The 20,393-nt window shown below is 38.6% G+C and overlaps 1 protein-coding gene across 10 annotated transcripts in view; it reads right to left on the bottom strand.

The window, feature by feature from the left end:
- Positions 1-3,876: 3,876 nt before the first annotated feature.
- Positions 3,877-20,393, bottom strand: part of IFT25 (intraflagellar transport 25) — a 29,291-nt gene continuing 12,774 nt past the window's right edge. For all 10 annotated transcript variants that reach the window (XM_080654365.1, XM_080654370.1, XM_080654366.1 and 7 more), the window contains 5 exons: positions 20,207-20,319; positions 15,264-15,370; positions 13,595-13,663; positions 9,289-9,332; positions 3,877-6,589 (listed from right to left, as the gene is read on the bottom strand). In XM_080654365.1, coding sequence (XP_080510491.1) covers positions 6,476-6,589; positions 9,289-9,332; positions 13,595-13,663; positions 15,264-15,370; positions 20,207-20,304 — 432 coding nt within the window. In that variant the 5' untranslated portion in view covers positions 20,305-20,319 and the 3' untranslated portion in view covers positions 3,877-6,475. The remainder of the gene's footprint in view (positions 6,590-9,288; positions 9,333-13,594; positions 13,664-15,263; positions 15,371-20,206; positions 20,320-20,393) is intronic.

Genomic DNA, 20,393 nt, shown 5'->3' with positions numbered 1-20,393 from the left:
CCCCCTGAGAATTGTCAGTCCACTCCCTTTCTATGCCCCTGATTCTATTATATTCACTAGTTTATTCTGTTCATCAGATTTTTTATTCACTTGATTTTTAGATTCACTTGTTGATAGATATGTATTTGTTGTTCATAATTTTTATCTTTACCTTTTTCTTCTTCTTCCTCTTCTTAAAGAATACCTTTTAGCATTTCATATAATACTGGTTTGGTGGTGATGAACTCCTTTAGCTTTTTCTTATCTGTGAAGCTCTTTATCTGCCCTTCAATTCTGAATGATAGCTTTGCTGGGTAGAGTAATCTTGGTTGTAGGCTCTTGCTATTCATCACTTTGAATATTTATGCCACTCCTGTCTGGTCTGCAGAGTTTCTGTTGAGAAATCTGCTGACAGTCGTATGGGTGCTCCCTTGTATGTAACTGTTTTTCTCTTGCTGCTTTTAATATTCTCTTTGTCTTTTGCTCTTGGCATTTTAATTATGATGTGTCTTGGTGTGGTCCTCTTTGGATTCCCTTTGTTTGGGGTTCTGTGTGCTTCCTGGACTTGTAAGTCTATTTCTTTCACCAGGTGGGGAAAGTTTTCGGTCATTATTTCTTCAAATAGGTTTTCAGTATCTTGCTCTCTCTCTTCTTCTGGCACCCCCATAATTCTGATGTTGGTACGCTTGAAGTTGTCCCAGAGGCTTCTTACACTATCTTCAACTTTTTGGATTCTTTTTTTTTTTTTTTTTTTTGCTTTTCCAGTTGAGTGTTTTTTGCTTCTTTGTATTTCAAATCTTTGACTTGATTCTTCTGTTCCTCTATTCTGCTGTTGGGTCTCTGTATAATATTTTTTATTTCAGTCAGTGTATGTTTAATTTCTAGTTGGTCCTTTTTCATATCTTCGAGGGTCTCGCTAAATTTATCGGCCTTTTCTAGGATATTCTTGAAAAGCCTTATAACCGTGGTTTTGAATTCTATATCCAGTCATTTGTTTTCCTCCATTTCTTTTGTTTGTGATCTGTTTCTTCGTCTCCCCATTTTTCACTGCTTCCCTGAGTTGGTAGGGTAGCTTTGTGTGCTAGGTTTCCTATATGGCCCAGTGGGTCGGCCTCCCCAGTTAACCTGAAGTGGACACTCTTGGTGCACCCCTTTGTGGACTGTGTGTACAGCCTTGTTGTAGTTAAGTCTTGATTGTTGTTGGTATCACTGGGAGGAATTGATCTCCAGGCCAATTGGCTGTGAGGATCAGCTGTGTCTATGCTGGGAAAAGTTCGGTGCTGGAGACAGCCTTATAGGATCAGACTTGCAAAATTGCAAAAGCCTCTGTGTTCAGCTTGGATAGGGCAGAGTCTCAGGGCGGAGCAGACAGTCTTGGCTTCCCCTCAGCCCTGCCCTTGCGCTTGCGCCTCCAGACCTCTGCCTTCCGCGACTCCCCTGAGTTTTCGCCTGACAGATTCCCCCCATAGGAGCGTGGGTCCCCAGGGGCTTGCCCGGAACTGGGGTTCAGTGCAGTCAGAACTGGGGTTCAGTGCAGTCAGAAGCTTCCGACTCCCTTCCGCTGGGGAATGCCTGCAGCAACCTCCACATTCAGTCCCCTCTGGGAGCACTCGCGCACCCGCGTCTCCAGACCCCTGCCCGCTGTGGCTCCTGCGAGTCTCCGAGCCTCCGTGTGCCTTTCTCTCTACCTGACAGTCCAGACTCCCCCTGTATGAGCCTGGGTCCACGGGGTTTCGCCCAGAACTGGGGTTCAGTGCAGTCGGAACTGGGGTTCAGTACAGTCGGGGGCTTCCTTCCCCCTCCTGCCAGAGAAAGTCAGCCAGGCACTCAGCTGCCCTTCCTTTCTGTGCACGTGTCTCCGTACCTCAGCCCTTTGCCGCTCCTCTGATTCTCCGTGAGCTTTCCTCTTTCCTTCTAGTTGTAGAATTTCCACTCAGCCAGCCTTCCTGTGGTTCTGGATGATGTGCAGTCTGTCTTTTAGTTGTAGTTTTGAAATTGTTGTGCGAGGCAGCAGTTTAGGTGCTTACCTATTCTGCCATCTTGGTTTCTCTCGGCTTGGGATATTATTAAAGAAAAATAATCCACGTTGAATTTTAATGGTACTGAGAAAAGGAGAGCAAGGTACAAGAATCCCTGAAGCACAGGACACAGTGTGGCTACCTCTGTTGCCTGATGTCATGGGCAAGGGTGGGGTAAGGCACGGGCAGAGATAGTAGTGAGAGACACTATTATGAAAGCCAGGAAGGCTTCACTGAGGAGACTGTTAGGATCTGAAGTAAAAGAGGAAGTTAGCTATACTGGTACCTAAGGAAGAGGAAGAGGAAACAGCAAGCTTACAGGTCTAAGTCACATAGCACACACAGCACCTTGGCAGTCAGGAGTTAGTGGGCAGGTGGAGAAATGGCCAAATGAGGGTGATAGAGGAAGCCAATTGGGGACAAATGAGACTTAAAAAAAGATAATGGGGTTCAGCAGTGAAAAACAAAACAAAGGATAAAGCCACATATGCTTATATCTATTGCTTGAAACTTGCAGTAGTTTTATAAGGTGGAAATGAGTTTTAAGACCTGGGGAAATGAAGGTTAAAGATGTTATTTTCATCTCATAAAGTGGTATTAGAAGTACTACATGAACTTGTTCTGGGCATCCACAGGCCATAAAAACAGGAAAAAGATCCTATATAATAAAGATGTAATATGCATATGGTCGTTACACCATGAAGCGTAAAGACCAACTGCGTAACGACCAATTGTGTAATGACCGGATCACAGATCAGCAGGAGGGTGAGGCAGTGAGCTACAAGCGGGCAGTGGAGAGCTACAGGAGGGGGCAGGGCAGCAAGCTATGAGGGGGTGGCGGAGGGAGCTACAGGAGGGTGGCAACAAGCCACTGGCTACAAGTGGGCAGCGGAGAGCTACGGGAGGGAACAGGGCAGCAAGCTATTGGGAGGATGGGGAGGCAGGGGGAGCTACAGGAGGGCGGGCAGCAGGCAGAGAGTTACTGGAGGGCAGCAGAGAGTTACTGGCAAGCTACTGGCGCACGGATTCATGTACAGGGCTACTAGTTTAGAGATAATTTACTAGGTCTGTGCCAAAGAGATCAATGAGATGACCTTTGAGGATCCCTTCCAGCAATCTCTAAGGCTTAACAAAGTGTTTCTTACACAAAGAATTACTGACATTTCAGTTTAGGAAGCTGCCAAAAAGAAAACGCTCAGCATTTCAATGTTGGTCTAAGTCACCTTCCTTCTCAAAAACCTTAAATGGCTCCAATGTTACAGAAAAATATTTGAAAGTATTAAAGGCTTTCTGGGACCTAGCTGAAATGTAGTTTTATTCTATTCTTTGCCCGAGTCCAATTTATATATTCATCATCCCCAAATATGTTATGAAAAAGTACCCACTTTCACATCTGATCTCATGAATGTTGCTCTTGGAATACCTTTCCTATTCTCCCTTCGAAGAGTAAATTTACAAAACACACACACACACACACACACACACACACACACACACACACACAAATCTTGGTAAGCAATTTATCGGGAAGTATAGAGAACTTTTTTTAAAAAAATATATATTTTATTGATATTTCACAGAGAGGAAGGGAGAGGGATAGAGAGCTAGAAACATCGATGAGAGAGAAACATCGATCAGCTGCCTCCTGCACACCTCCCACTGGGGATGTGCCCGCAACTAAGGTACATGCCCTTGACCGGAATCGAACCCGGAACCTTTCAGTCCGCAGGCCGACGCTCTATCCACTGAGCCAAACCGGTTTCGGCGAGAACTTTTAAAATTGTTCCTAACTTTGATGACTGAATAACCCCTTTCTGGAAATCTCTTCTACAGAAATCATCTGAGAGGCAGGCAAAGATTTATGCACAAAGATATCCTTAGCAGCATTATTTATTTTTATTTTTCTATTATGAGGAATTTCTAGCATACATAAAGGTAGAGAGACTAATACAACAAAGCCCCATATACCCATCACCCAGATTCAACAATTTGTTGCCATATTTGCTTCAACTAACACTTATTCATTTAACAAAAATAGCTGCTGAAGTATTTTAAAGCAAATCCCAGATATTATATCATTTCAACCCTACATACTTCTATGTACATTTCTGAAAATTTTGAGCATTTTCTTGCATAAACTTAATACCAGTATCACACCTAACAAAGTGAACAATAATACTAAGCAGATTTTACAATTCTTAAAAATGTCTATTTTCAGTTGGTTTGCCCAAATCAGCATCCAACACAGACAATGGGGTGGTGAGGGCCTGATGTGTGTGTGGGGGGGGTCAGGCGTGGTCTAGAAGAGGTAAATGGGGTTAAAAGGAGGACCTATGTAATACTTTCAACAATAAAGATTAAAAGAAAGAAAGAAAAGAAATATAGGCCTAGCCAGTTTGGTTCAGTGGATAGCACATTGGCCTGTGGACTGAAGGGTCCCGGGTTTGATTCTGGTCAAAGGCACATGCCTAAGTTGCAGGCTTGGTCCCCAGTAGGGGGCATGCAGGAGGCAGCTGATCAATGATTCTCTCGCATCATTGATGTTTCTATCTCTCTCTCCCTCTCCCTCCCTCTCTGAAATCAATAAAAATATATTTAAAAAAAGAAAAACACATGGCATGTGGATATTGGAGCTCTTACCTCTCTCTTTGTATCTCGAGCAGACCCCCTTCCTTAATTAATTAACATTTTTCATGACCCTGACTTGAAGACCCAGGGAAGAGCTAATGTTGCAGTACACATATCTAAAGGCCATCTGGTGGCCGAATTTCTTCTTCTTTTTTAACATAATTTTACAGAGAGAAAAAGGGAAAGGGATAGAGAGATATAAACATCTATCTTCTCAGGCTGCCTCCTGCATGCTCCCCCACCTCCCACTGGGGATTGAGGCCGCTAGCTGGCATATGTCCTGACCAGGAATCGAACCAGTGACCTCTTGGTTCATAGGTTGACACTTAACCACTGAGCCACTCCAGGCTAGAATCCCTTCTTGCCCAGAAGAGGTCAGTCTTTGTTCTATTAAGGTCTTCAACTGGTTGACTGGATGAGGCCCACATTGTAGAGGGCAATCTGCTTTACTCAAAGTCCTCCCATTTAAGTGTTAATCTCATCCAGAAAACACCCATACAGAAACATCCAGAATAATGTTTGAGCTAATAGCTGACCACTGTGGTCCAGGTAATATGACACATAAAATTAACTATTACAAATATATTTCAATAAAACTGTGTTGTGGGTCCAATTGTTTCTCCAAAAAGATATGTTCAAGTCCTATCTCCCCAGTACCTGTGAATGTGACCTTACTTGGAAAAAGGGTCATTGCAGATATAATTATTTAAGATGAAGTCACTCTGGAGTAGGGTAGGCCCATAATTCAATATGCTTTATATCCTTATAAAAAAAGATAAAAACACACACAGAAACAGATATGCACAGAGGAAAGATGACGTGAAGACACAGAAAGAATGCCATATGATGACAGGGACAGCGATCGGAATTATGGTGCCATAAGCCAAGGAATGCAAAAGATTGCTAGCAATACCAGAAGCTAAGTGAAAGGTAAGAACAAACCCTGCCAATACCTTGATTTCCGACTTCTAGCCTTCAGAACTGTGAGAGAATAAATTTCTATTGTTTAAGCCATCAAGTTTGCAGAACTTTATTACAGCAACCCTAAGAAACTTTTAATACAGACAAAATATGTTCTCATATAATTTTTTTCCTGTGTGTTTATCAAGTTATAATAAAGTTAGGTTCATTTCTATTTGTTGTCAATGTTTTATAATTGATTTTTTTATTTTAATTTTTGGCTATATTAGTTATTTATGCTTACAAAGTCAACCTATATAATAAAGTATAGCTTCCCCCCAATCTGTCACATCCTGTTCCTTTACCACCCAAAACACTTAAAAAAATAATAATATCAATAATGGTTGTCTGTGAAAAGTAAGATCATGTATTTCCTAACTCTTCTCTGAGGTTTTCAAATCAGGACCAAATAAAATGAAAAGAAAAAGAATAAAGTGATTTGTCCTGCAGGGCCCAGTTCAAGTTCCATGACCTCATTGAAATCTTCCCATAAGTACTTTCTCTTCTTCTGAACTTATACATTGTTTACTGACTATACTGCTCACTTAACTCTTTGCATCAATCAATAAATAAATTTAAAAATTAATGCACTGAGATAGGAAGGGCACCTTATTAGATGCTGTGGGGAATACAATGTATTACCAATTAAGTTTTCATGTACAGCCACTTCCTTGATTAAGCTATATATTGAAGGAAAAGCTTTCTTATATCCTCCATGGTGGCCATTACTGCTGACAGATCATACCAAGTTCCTTTGTACAAAATGTTAAAGAGAAAATAAAAACTGAAACAGATTGATGCAAATCCCTTTAATAAAGTACATCAGTGGCAACTTTATTTTAAAATAAATACATGGTTAAAAAATATACAAAAGCATTTTGTTATAATTATTAAGACAGATTTGAGACTGCTATTCCCTCTGCAGAAATGCTATACACAGATGCAAAATGATCAAAGGCCGATGTAATAATGAATCTCAAGTAAGTGGCATGGCCATCATGTGCCTGTAGGGGAAAAATCAATAAGAATGCTCTTAGTAGTTCTAATTAACTGTTAAGCAGTTAACAGAAAAAAGGGTTTGATGCAAGAGTATAGTCTAAATATATAACAATTTATAAGATAAGACTCAGAAGAGAAGCCAGTCACATATAACAGTACAGTTGTTCTATTAGCTAAATAACAGCCTTAGTTTGATGTAAAATAGCTGATGGAGCTGAAAATTACAACTGTATATTTCTTTTCTTTTTTTTTTTAAATATATTTTATTGATATTTTACAGAGAGGAAAGGAGAGGGATAGAAAGCTAGAAACATCGATGAGAGAGAAACATCGATCAGCTGCCTCCTGCACACCTCCCACTGGGGATGTGCCCGCAACCAAGGTACATGCCCTTGACCGGAATCGAACCCGGGACCCTTCAGTCCGCAGGCCGACGCTCTATCCACTGAGCCAAACCGGTTTCGGCAATATATTTCTTTTCTTTTTAAAAAATATTTTTATTAATTTCAGAGAGGAAGGGAGAGGGAGAGAGAGAGATAGAAACATTAATGATGAGAGAGAATCATTGATCGGCTGCCTCCTACATGCCCTACAGGGGAGATCAAGCCCGCAACCCGGGCATGTGCCCTGACCGGGAATAGAACTGTGACCTCCTGGTTCATAGGTCAATGCTCAACCACTTAGCAACGCCAGCCAGGCTACAACTGTACATTTCTGATCAGTTTTTTCAAAGTGTTTTCTAAAGTATTTCTCATAACAAAAAATTTCTTTTGGTTAACGATGCCTCAGAATATAATACCCTGAAACATTACTTTTACATTTATGTAATTTTTCAGGAAAGCAATTTGGCAATATACTAAACAGGTATAAATATGTCTATATCTTTCAACCTAGTAATTCCATTCTCTGAAATCTAATCTTATAAAGTAATTAAAAAGGTGAAGATCGTGGTTGTGGGAACATGTATAAGATGTTCCTTGTAGTAGTACTTATAATGACAGAGGGAGGAAAAAGGAAATTAGCTAGCAATTTCCTATTTGCATATGCTTAATCTTAAAATTATGAAGCTTGTATATAACAAGTTTTAAAAATGATAGAAAATTGTTCATACATTATTATTATAACTATATGTGAAGCATATGGTCGATAACTAGAAGAAAGTAGATATAGAAAATGCTGTTATGACAGGGTGATAAAATGATGAGTGATTTTTAGCCTCCCATCCCCCTTATTATTTTCCAAATGTTCTATAATGATGTGAGCTTCTCTGATCCTTAGTGGGTCCTGAAACAAAATATTCAGCAGAGACTTATTAATCATCACCCGTTGGTAAAGATGGATAAAAACAGGAAGATAAAATTCAGTCTAATCATTTTTCAACACCCGCCCCGCCCCCGTCAACTCACCTTCCCAGTCATTGGGCACATTTAGATGGTAAAGAAAAAAATTAATAGGATTCAAAAGCATCCTATAGACTCTTTTGAAGTATAGATTCCATAACAGCTCCCAATACGTTGTGAAAAAGGAAATTTAATGGACAAGGTACCACTTTAACCCTCATTTCAAGACACCTTAATTAAACAAACTCTACCACCTTTAAAAACACATACACACATTGCCTTTGGCCAGATGGCTCAGTTGTGTGGAGTGTTGTCCATATACCAAAGGTTGTGGGTTTGATTCTAGGTCAGGGCACATACCTAGGTCGGGGGGTTCGATCCCTGGTTCAGGTGCATATGGGAAGCAACCAATCAATGTTTCTCTCTCTTTCTCTTCCTTTATCTCTAAAAATCAATAAAAAACAAAAACACATATCCTTGGGAGAAGATAAAACACACAAACACATATTCACTTTTTCCACGTTTTTGTGTTTGTCTAAACCCACGGCCTGACAAACTGGCAGGAACAGAGAAATTCCTGATACGGCAGCACTTCCTCATCAATGGGCATTCATTCCACTTGACAAGCAAAGCTCAATGGAATGCTGTCGAAAAATGCTTGTTCTCTTTCCAACCCATCTCTCTTTGGTTTATTTGTTTCTGATCCTATGCTCCAGTTCCCCTTATCTGAATCTCCCTTGTCCTTTCATGCTTAAATTAACATCAAGCTTTGGCATGGCAATCTTTTATGATTCCTACTCTAAAAGGCCTACAGAATCAAATAAGAGAAAGCAAAGCAAGTAAATACTTCCAATTTAAAAAATGAGCTCAATTAAAACAAAAACAAGTAAGTGAATTCTGGCCCTAGCTGTTTGGCTCAGTGGATAGAGCATCAGCCTGCGAACTGAAGGGTCCCAGGTTTGATTCTGGTCAAGGGCACATGCCTGGGTTGCGGGCTTGATCCCCAGTGGGGGATGTGCAGGAGGCAGCTAATCAATGCTTTTCTCTCATCATTGATGTTTCTATCTCTCTTTCCCTCTCCCTTCCTCTCTGAAATCAATAAAGATATATTAAAAAAAAAAAAGTAAGTGAACTCTGTTTTAACCTTGCTGTAATCCTGTCTATGATAGATAAAAGCCTAATTTATAAATGCTACCTTTAGACTATAATATTATTGAGAATAACCTCTGTTTATGGATTAAGTACAGAAACTATACTATCATGAGAGTATTTATTAACTTTATTACTATAAAGATAGGTTTAAGATTTAAACATATTGTGCTGGCTAAAGATAATATTTATCTCTACAAAGTATATTTACTTACCATAATTTCTTCATTTTGAAGCTGCCCCTCTGTGTGTACTAGATCTAAAACATAAATTTAACAGAAATGAGTTAGGGCTTAAAAGACATGAGAATAGCTACTGAAATTTATGTTCAGCAAAACATTATATGTGGTAAACTATAGTTAAACCAGATTTACCAGTGTTTTGGGGTTAAAATTTAATATACAGATAGAGATATTTGATATAAAAGGTATGAAAGATAAACTGTTTATGAGCTATAAAATATCTCTAGTGAATAAAAACATAAGGCAATCCAAATGTAAATTATAGTAAAGAAATATAAAGTGAGGAATTGATAAAATGTGGAAATCCCTTTAGAAGATCAATTGCAGGCCTGAAAGGAGCCATTTTATTGTTCCCATGGGCAACAACTAGAGCTCAGGTTCTCACAATAAATTTTTACTATAATGCAGAATTATGCTACCCTTGAATCGATCTTTTCTGGTATCCAACTTTAGAAAACCTTTACTCATATAATTTTAGGACAGATTAATTTATTTGATCATAAGATAATCATATCAAATATTTGGAACCATGATTATATTTGGAACCATTAAATATTTAATTGGTATGATAAAATATTAAGATTTAGAAATTAATTTTATTTGTATTAAAATAGTGTACATAATTTTAAAGGCATATAGTATACCAAGGGAAGTCTTTGAGAAGTAAGATTATGTATGACTTTCTGTTCCTAACCTTTCTCTGGGGCAATGAAAAATAGTAATCCCTTGCTTGTCCTCTCCTTTATCCTCTAGTCCTGCTCCCTCCAGGTAAATGTTTTCAACTGTTAAAGCTGTTTTTCCTGAAATTATATTGTTTATATTTCTTTTCTTGACTTAACAATTTTTTACTGACTTTATATTATGATGGGTGAAAATTTAAACTAATATCCTCTTCCTCCTCCTCTGGCAACTTTCCCCTCCTGTCATCCTCCCAATTTTGAAATCAATATTTGATGGCAAAATTAGTCTATATACATGTTATTTGCTGCTGAAATAAATAACAAATTATGATCACATTTTCTTATTTAACTCCTCCCTGACCAGAAGTTAATAATAACCTCTATTTCACTTGCTTAGTTTTTTAGATTATGAAACACTGGAAATTTTCAAACAAACATAAAAGAAGACAGAACATATAACTCATCATTTAGATTTTACATTTACTAATATTTTACCATACTTGATTTATCTAATTTTTTTGCTAAAATTTTTTAAAGCAAGTCTAAGACATCATGATATTTCACTTCCAAATATTTGACTATACATCTCTAAATAATAAGGATATTTTTAAAATATATGTTTATTGATTTCAAAGTGGAAGGGAGAGGGGGAGAGAGAGATAGAAACATCAATGATGAGAATCATTGATCGGCACACCTCCTACTGGGGATTGAGCCAGCAACCTGGGCTTTTGCCTTTCACTGGAATCGAACCTGGGACCTCTCAGTCGGCAGGCCGACGTTCTATCCACTGAGCCAAACCAGCTAGGGCAGGATATTTTCTTACATAACCACAATACCATTATTATACTAACATTTAAAATAATGCTTTAATATCATATGGTACTCAGTCTATATGCAAATTTCACCACTGATCCAAAAATGTCTTTTTATAGTTGATTTACTGAAATCAGAATTCTCTCTTTTAAACTCGAACTGCTTTTCCTCCCACATACACATTTCTCCCCCATGCCATTGACTTATCGAAGAGACCAGGTCAATTGTCCTGTAGAATGCCCCACGTTTTATCATCTTGCCTCCTCATGGTTTCATTTAATTTGTTCCTCTATCCTGCATATTTCCTATAGCTTGGAAATGAAAGCTAAAGGCTTGATTACATTCAGGGTTTGAGGCCTTCATCATATGTCTGGTGATCTTTGTTATTTATGAATATATCATTTGAAAACTATGTGCATGAGCCAGGCTCGTTGACTAGTGGAGTTCAATAGGGTGACCAGGAGTGAGCTAGTCTTTGTCAACATCCATAAATCTTTTTTTCTGGGGCCATTCAGTTTCTCCAAAGATGAATTCTCCCATCTCCTGGCTGGGGCTATATTCTTGGTTGCTGTCATAAATAGCAGAGCATAGGAGGAGTTCCCACTATTCAATATGCAGGCTTCCACCTAAATTCCTATTTTCACTCCATGTCTCATACACTCTCTCTACTATACCTGAGTTCTGAGCCTCAACATTCAATGTTCCTTGGGGAGGATACAGTCATCCCTTGGAGGTGGTTTATGGGTGGAAGGAGTGGTCACTTGGCTTTTGGGGTAGGAGAAGGTACCTAGGGTCCAACTACTTTGTATATAGGTGTTCAATTAATGACCCTTCTTTTCTGGCTCATGCCTCACTCACATTTTCTATGTTACCATTTGCCTTCAAGTTCTACGTTTTGGGGGTTCTGTTAGGCAAATTGGTTTGCTTGTCATTAATTTTCTCTTTGGCAGGCACTTAGGTTATAACCTATTCCATTCAACTATAGAAGTTACTTCTCCATTAGCATCCTCTCTTCCATAACATATATATATATATGTATGTGTGTATATACATATATATATACACACATACATATATGTGTATATGTATGTGTGTGTGTGTATATATATATATGTGTGTGTATATATATATATATATATATATATATATATATGAGGAAGGGAGAGGGAGAGAGAGATGGAAACATCAATGATGACAGAGATCATTGATTGGCTGCCTCCTGCATGCCCCCTATTGGAAATCGAGCCCGCAACCTGGTCATGTGCCCTTGACCAGAATCGAACCCAGAACCCAGTCTGCAGGTTGATGCTCTATCCACTGAGCAAAACCAGCTAAGGCTCTTTTATCCTATATAATAAAAGCCTAATATGCAAATTGACCAAATGGTGAAACGACTGGTTGCTATGACACGCACTGACCACAAGGGGGCAGAAGCTCAACACAGGAGCTGCCCCCTGGTGGTCAATGCCCCACAGGGGGAGCGCTGTTCAGCCAGAAGCCAGGCTCACGGCTGGCGAGCGCGGCTGTAACAAGAGCCTCTTCCACCTCCACTGCAGGCGGGTGGTAAGGAGTGAGGGGTCCCAGACTGTGAGAGTCCTGGACTGCAAGAGGGTGCAGGCTGGGCTGAGGGGACCCCCCCTCCCCCCGGCAATGCACGAATCTCATGCACTGGGCTTCTAGTAATATATGTTGATCTCTCACATCTGCTTTGGTCTCCTACTAGTTTTTTCTTTGTTTATTTTTTGTCATTCTAGGTTTATGCCTTCTTTTATTCCTTTATTATTATTTTCATGTTATTTTGTGAAGGAATGGAGATAGATACATGAAGGCAGTATGTATTTTACTAGAGGCTACCAATTCTGCTGGAAAGAGAAAACTAATATTTATTGTTTGTCTACCATAGACCAGATATCCTATATAATAAACAGGCAATATGCAAACTGACCATCATGCCCTCACAAGATGGCTGCCTACGACCAGGCTGGCAGGGGGGTTAGTGAGGGACGACCAAATGACTGAACAGCAGGCTGCGTGGGACGACCAGGCTGGTGGGGGGGCTATGAGGGGCGACCAGGCCGGCGGGGGGGGGGGCAGTTGGGGGCGACCAGGCCAGCAGGGGGGCAGTAAGAGGCAACAAGGTTGGCGGGGGGGGGCAGTTGGGGGCGACTAGGCCGGCGGGGGGGGGCAGTAAGAGGTGACCAGGCCGGCAGGGAGGGGGCCAGTTAGGAGCGACCAAGCCAGTGGGGGGGGGCAGTTGGGGGCAACCCGGCTGGCGGGGGGGGGGGCAGTTAGGGGCAACCAGGCTGGCAGGGTGGGGGCAGTTAGGGGTGATCAGGCCAGCACGCAGAGGCAGTAAGGGGTGATCAGGCAGGCAGGCAGGTGAGCGATTAGGAGCCAGCGGTCCAGGATTGTGAGAGGGATGTCCCAGATTGGAGAGGGTGCAGGCTGGGCTGAGGGGACTCCCCCCCTGCCCCCCGCTGCACAAATTTCATGCACTGGGCCTCTAGTTTTGTTCATAAAAACCATAAATGGTAGGTAATCATCTTCATTTTTTCAGATAAGGATTCACAAACTCAGAAAAATTAAGTAACATGTTAACAGTTACATACCCAGTAAATAAAGAAGCAGTCTTGTATTACAACCTGGGTTTTTCTAGGCTCTAAATATGTCACAAGAATCATTCAGGTCATCATTTTTCCTCTAACTGTAGATGAAATACAGAGTCAAAGGACAATTCTCCCCTCCCTCATGCTCAGAACAATGCTGGTGAAACAAGCACATACCTCTTTCAATCCACTGCTCAAAACTGTCTGGCTCCTTAGATGTGCTCTTTTCAATTCGCAAGTTCCGTACTAACATTGTAAATAAACAAAACATATAAAGTATTAATTATTGATTCTTTGTGTTGTTCCTATATTCCTTTTATCCTCTGAGACTGTCAGGCTTTGGTGGGAATGCACAAAGAACTGGGATCAGGAACACCATCTTCTGAAAATCATTTACTCTTTTTTTATATGTCTCTATGGGTAAATGCAATCTTGTGTCACTAAAATCTTACAAATGTTTGCAAACATACAACACAGCTTTGGAGCCTTTTTGAATTTGGTATCATCCAGGTTTTTTGTATATTGGTATTAATAATAGTAATAGTATTAGTAGTCTTGGGCATAAGTCTTTATCTTTAAGGAGAACCTACTATGAGTCAAGCATACTTACCTCAGTCACTCTTTACTATAATCTTATGAGAAAAGTAATATTAACCTACTTTACTGATAAGGAAACAAGCTTAGAGAAATTGGGCACTTAGAGACGTTAGGCAAAGTGTTCAATGATAAAGAATTAGTAAGTGCCAGCACTAAAATTCAAACGTTATGTCTGTCTGACTCCAGAGCCTCTACAATTAATGACAGGAGAAAGACTTAACGGGAATGCAGTCAGTCATCTTCCTTCTGCACTGTTTTTTCTCCATCACCCCTAACCCAGTTTCAGCTACCCCAGATCCATTCTTCCCCTTCTGTGTTCTGTGCCCTGGGGGGATAATCCCAGTGGACTGCATCTCCCGGACTCACTTGCTCACTGGTTACAGATCATATGTGGCCAATGGGTGGCACTGAGAGGAAGTTGGAGGGCAGTGGGGAAGTGAGATCAGGCTGTTTTTCCTCTACTCCCTTCCTGCTTCAGTGCCATGTCTTTGACAGTGGTTGTGTTCCTTCATGATTACAACTCCTGCCAGGCAGGTCCTTATTTACAAGCTCCAATCTTTACTGGGCTCCATAACACTATTTCCTTCCCTTGGCTCAGGGGTGGTAATGGCATCCTGCTGTAGCCAGTTTCTGGGTGTCTCACATCCCTGGTTTAGTCTCTGGTGCCAGAACATAATTTTATAAGTAGACCCATCAATAAAGTCTCTTCATTTGAACCATCTGGAGTGTATTCTGTTTCCTGCCATGATTCTGTCTAATATACTTTATCCTTACATAAACATAAAGACAGGATTAGAATGATATTCTAATGGGAGATTCTCCTTCTAAATCCCTTAGAAAATGTCATTATTAATATAAGAATCAAAATTACCCAATGCAAATAATCAGGGTTATCAGATTTCCAGAAAGAATTTAACAGAGAACCCCAAGCCAAACAATCTGTAATAAATATGTCAAGGAATCTAGCGTTCTGGCAAACGGGCTTCTTATGTTCATAATAGGCTCTTTTGCCAAAGACTCTCACATAGTAAATTGCATGGAAATTATTAGTTGCTTTGGAAGGGTTTCAAATTTGCAGTTTCATAGAGTCTAACTGTATTCAAGGCAGTTAACCCATACACCCCACTCTCGTACCCAGCAATAAAGCTGGATTCCATGCTGCATAGAAAAATTGTGCCAAAAATTTACATGTGCCCTCTGCCTATGGAAAAATTAAAAGATGATGAAAATTAATGTATGATTTGCTTACCAAAGTAACTTTGGATTACAAGCCTTTCAATTCTTACACGTTTGTGAAAACAAACAATGAACTCTTGGGGAAACATTCCTGTGGTGGTCCAAAATGTTTCTGGATTCCTATTGTTAATTTAAAAAAGAGAGAAAAAAATAGCCAAATAAAAATTAAACACTCACAACAGTCTAGTGAATAAGTATAAAAAAAAATGACCCATGGATTCTTGCAATCCCTTTCTAACTGTTCTTTCTGACTCTAATTTCTCCCTAATTTTAATAATTCTTTACTATCTACTATATATATATTCTCTACTATCTACTATCAGATATATTCTTTAAAAACATAGAATTTATGTCACTCTTGTCTAAAGCCTCCAGTGGCCTCTTATTGCTTATAAATCTAAATGTCTTAGTATGGTATTTTATGACTCTAAATAATAATCTGGTCTCCCATCATTAAAGTATCAAATCCTCATCCTTCATGCTATCATCTCCCATTACTATAGTCACACTGGGCCAGTTAAAATTCAGCAAACACATCATGCAGGCTCATGCTTCTGTGCCTTAATACATATGTAATAAATGCAACAGTACAGTGTTGTTGTTTTTTTCCCATTAAATGGTCAGTTGTCTTTCAAAAAACTTAAAATAAAAAAGGTTGCTTTTTCATATTATCCAAATATTTACCATTTCCAATGAACTTAATTTCTTCCTGTAGGTATGAATTTCTTGTTTTTAATTTTATTTATTGATTGAAAGGGGGGAGAAGAGAGACAGAGAGAGAGATTTATTGTTCCACTTATTTATGCATTCATTGGTTCCTTCTTGTATGTGCCCTGAGGAGAGATCAAAACTGCAACCTTGGCACTCTAACCAACTGAGCTACTTGGCCAGGGCTGGTTTGAATTTCCATCTAGTATTATATCACTTCAACCTATAGAACTTCCTTTAGCATTTCCTGTGATGCAGGTCTACTTGTGCTGAGTAAAATGTCTTTATCTATCCTCATTTTTTTAAAAAATATATTTTATTGATATTTCACAGAGAGGAAGGGAGAGGGATAGAGAGCTAGAAACATCGATGAGAGAGAAACATCGATCAGCTGCCTCCTGCACACCTCCCACTGAGGATGTGCCCACAACCAAGGTACATGCCCTTGACCGGAATCGAACCCGGGACCCTTCAGTCCGCAGGCCGACGCTCTATCCACTGAGCCAAACCGGTTTCGGCTATCCTCATTTTTTAAGGATATTTTAGTTAGATATAGAATTCTGGATAGACAGGCTTTGCGGGGCTGGGGAGGGGAGGGAAGAGGTGTTTCTCTTTTTTTCAGCCTTAAAAAATACTGTTTCATTGTCACCTGGATTTCACTGTTTGTGATGCAAAGTCAGCTATCACTGTTACTATTGTTTCCCTATATTTAATGTATTTTTTCCTCCTGCTATTTAAAAAATTTTTCTTTATCTTTATTTTTTAGCAGATTATTATATGGTCCCTATTTTTTAAAATTGATTTTTAGAGAGAGAGGAAGGGAGAGGGATAGAGCGATAGGAACACTGACAAGAGAGAAACATCCTGCATGCCCCCAACTGGGGATTGAGCCCACAGCCTGGGCATGTACCCTGACCAGGAAGTGAACAGGTGACCTCTTGGTTCATGGGTTGATGCTCAACCACTGAGCCAAACTGGCCAGGCTGGTCCCTCTGTTTTTACCCTGCTTGGGGTTTTCTGAGTTTCCTGGATCTATAAGTTGGTATTTTTAAATAAGATTGGGGAAATGTGGCCAAAAAGTAGAAACAACCCAAATATCCATCAGTTGATAAATAAATACATAAAATGTGCTATATACATACAATAAAATATTATTTGGAAATAAAAATGAAACACTGATATGTACTGCAACATGGATAAACCTTGAAAACAGCAACTGAAAAAAGCAAAAAACTGCATATGTGTAATTCCATTTATATGAAATATCTGAATAGGCAAATCTATAGAAACAAAGTAGGACTGGTGAGGATAAGGGAAATATGGGGTGACTATAATGGATTGCAAGGTTTCTTTTTGGGGTGATAAAATGTTCTAAAATTGTGCAGATGACTGCATAACTCTGTGAATACACTGGAGGCCACTGAATTGTATACTTTAAATGGGTGAATTGCATGGTATGTGAATAATATGTCAATAAAGCTGTTATAAAAAGCAGCAGCAGAAGCAGCAGTAGCTGCAGCAACTGGGTTTCCTAACCCACAATTCTGGGTTTTTAATATTATGCTTAGTATTTCACAATTTTTAAAATTTATATGGTTTTAAATATTATTTACTAAAATAAATTAAATGGCTTTTAATTGCCCTGTGTTTTTTTCTTGGGTGCTTTTAATGAACACAACCAATATAATAACATCAAATAGTACATGTAGACATGGATTTTAAAATGACACATAACTGAATCCTCATATTTAATGAAGTCATCAAAATAGCTTTAAATAAGGCTTTATAGCTAATGACTGTTTAGTATCTATTTTCTCACATGATTTTTTTTTTCACAACTCTGAGGTAGTCAGGGAAGGTGGTATTATCCATATTTTTCAGACCAGGAAATTGAGGCTCAAAGAGTAACACATATATTCTTAGCCCAATGTAACACATATAGTTCACTTACCCAGGAATTTTAACTGTAACTCTAGTATTCTTTTACAGTATTTCAAAAAAACTAATTCTCTTTATCTTCTTTTTCTCTTTTTTTAACTATCTTTGTTTAAAATTTAAATTCTTTATTGTTGAAAGTATTACATATGTCTCCTTTCCCCCCCATTGACCTCTCCCCAGCCGCTCTCGCCCCCTAGCACATGTCCCTGCTCCACTACTCTTCTTTTTCTCTTAACTCACTTTTTCTAGTGCAGAAATTTTTTTCTCCTTTTTCATTAATATATTAAATGCCACAGAAAAAAAATAGAGTTAAGGGTAAATAGAAATATAATCACTTTCTTTAATTCCTATTTCTGGGAAATAGAGAGTTGGGAGCACTGTCCAGTTGGAGCAAATTTATAGCACTGTTTACTCCAAATAATTCCATGGTTACTTTCATTTAGATAAACCAATTTATGAGCAGAGAATAATTTTTAATATCTGCTAATAAAGTCTAATTGTATTTGTTAGACATGAATATAGATTAAAAGTCTCCAATGTACTCTGTTCAGTTACCAGGTCAGTAACTACTTTTATGTAGTTTTTTTTTGTACTAAGGGTTTTGTCTAATAAAAAGAATATGATATCTGTAGTCATTCATTAATATGGACTGATATGAAAAGATCTCTATTTCTGGCAAACAACTTAAGGCAAATCTGTATATATCTATATATTCTCACAGCAGTTCCCACATTAATTTCTCTACTCCAAGGCAGAGTGGGATAAATTACTATGACCTGAATTTTAGGAAGTAAAAAACTAAGAAGGATTAAGAGGCACAGGCAAAAAGCAGATATCAAATTTTTGATGCACACCTTAAGTTTGAGTTATAGTATACTACAAAGAACCCCAAACTAGGAGTTAGAAGACGTGAGTGTTAATCTTGATTCTTGGTTATCTGTGTGATGTTGAGCAAGTCATTTTATCTCTGATCATTCTTTTCCTCATCTTTACAATGAGGTTGAAAATAATTTTTTTTTTGCCTCTTATTACCCAAGCTTACAGTGTGTGTCAAATAACATAGAGTCTATGAAACGACAAAGTCCTATGCAAATGTAAAGTAACATATGCACATACTAGAGTGTGTGTATGTATGTACATGTATATATATATACATAAATACTCAGCTACTCTCCAATATTAGTTAAGTTTAATTGATGGTCTAATTCAATAAGCTACTCAACAAATACTGTAAGACACTATGGAGTTAAAGATGAACAAGTCATAGTCTCTGACTTCTAAGAATTCACAATTAAGAAACAAAATTAAACATAATTATAAAGGAATAAAAAAGGTTAAGGGTAACTACCAAATTCTGCTAGAGTCCAACAAAAAAGATAAACTCATCCTCCTTGAGGAAAAGGGAGAAATGTCAGAAAGAATGTAACAACTAGGCTTAAAAGAAGAAGATGAGTTGCTTATATTTATTCAGATACATGAGCTTCACAACAGAACCCAAAGAACCACAAGATCTGTATTACAATGGGCTCGGCCTTCGATAGTTCAAACTAGTACTTGACCTCCTTAGGCCTATCTTACCATGAGTCTAAAATGAAAGTTTAGATAAGATGAACTCATAAGTCCTTCTAGTTCTAAAATTACATTATTCTATTAGTGAAACTCTGGTCATTGTACAAATACCAAGAAAGAGAACTCAAGAGGGTGATAAAATAGCCAGAGTTCTCCCATTATCTACTTTTCCTTGGAATTTAAAAGTCTGAGAATGATATTCATCTCTACCTAGAATAAGCTCTAGCTTGGTGAAGAGTGGAAACTGGAATAATATTAAGAGGCCAAGAGCCAAACAATGCAAGTAGATAGCAGATAGTGAGTGAAGCATTCAATTTAGCAAAGATGTTGCTTTGACTAATAAGGAAATAGGCAATGGGTAGAAAGTTACAATGTTTATATTCCTATTTACTAAGAAAAACTTGAAATAAAACCATAACCAGATATTAAAATGTACACTTCCATAAAATGAGGTTGTTGTTGTTGTTTGAAGTTTTGCCTTATTAAGCTACTTCTTAAAAAAAACATTTGTAAAGGTCAGTTTAGGAATTTTCAAGAAAAGGATCAAAACCTAAACATATACAACTGAATTAATTTAAAAAATGGGACCAAAGATGGAAATTGTCAGGTAATCTACTTCACCAAACGTTTATTAAACTATGTTTAACAGTGTTAGTTGTTGTAAAACACATAGTCCCAGTACTCAAGGGGTTCACTGACCTAACATCAAGACCTTAAGGAAGAAAGAATAGTAACTCTTACCCATCAATTATATTTTCAGGGGGATGTTTTTCATCACTCGATGTAGCTAAAATCACTTCAGTCCCTTCAGAGCTCAAACAGAGATCAACTTTTCTCATCTTAAACTGTTTAACCTGCAAATAAAACAATAACAAAGGAATAACAACAAAAGCTACTTCTTGATTCTCTGCACTTTATCTGAGAAAAG

Source organism: Plecotus auritus (assembly GCF_963455305.1).
Source record: "Plecotus auritus genome assembly, chromosome: 2".
NCBI lineage: Eukaryota > Metazoa > Chordata > Mammalia > Chiroptera > Vespertilionidae > Plecotus > Plecotus auritus.
The sequence above is the reverse complement of the archived record's forward strand: the minus strand, read 5'-3'. Positions and strand labels throughout refer to the sequence as shown.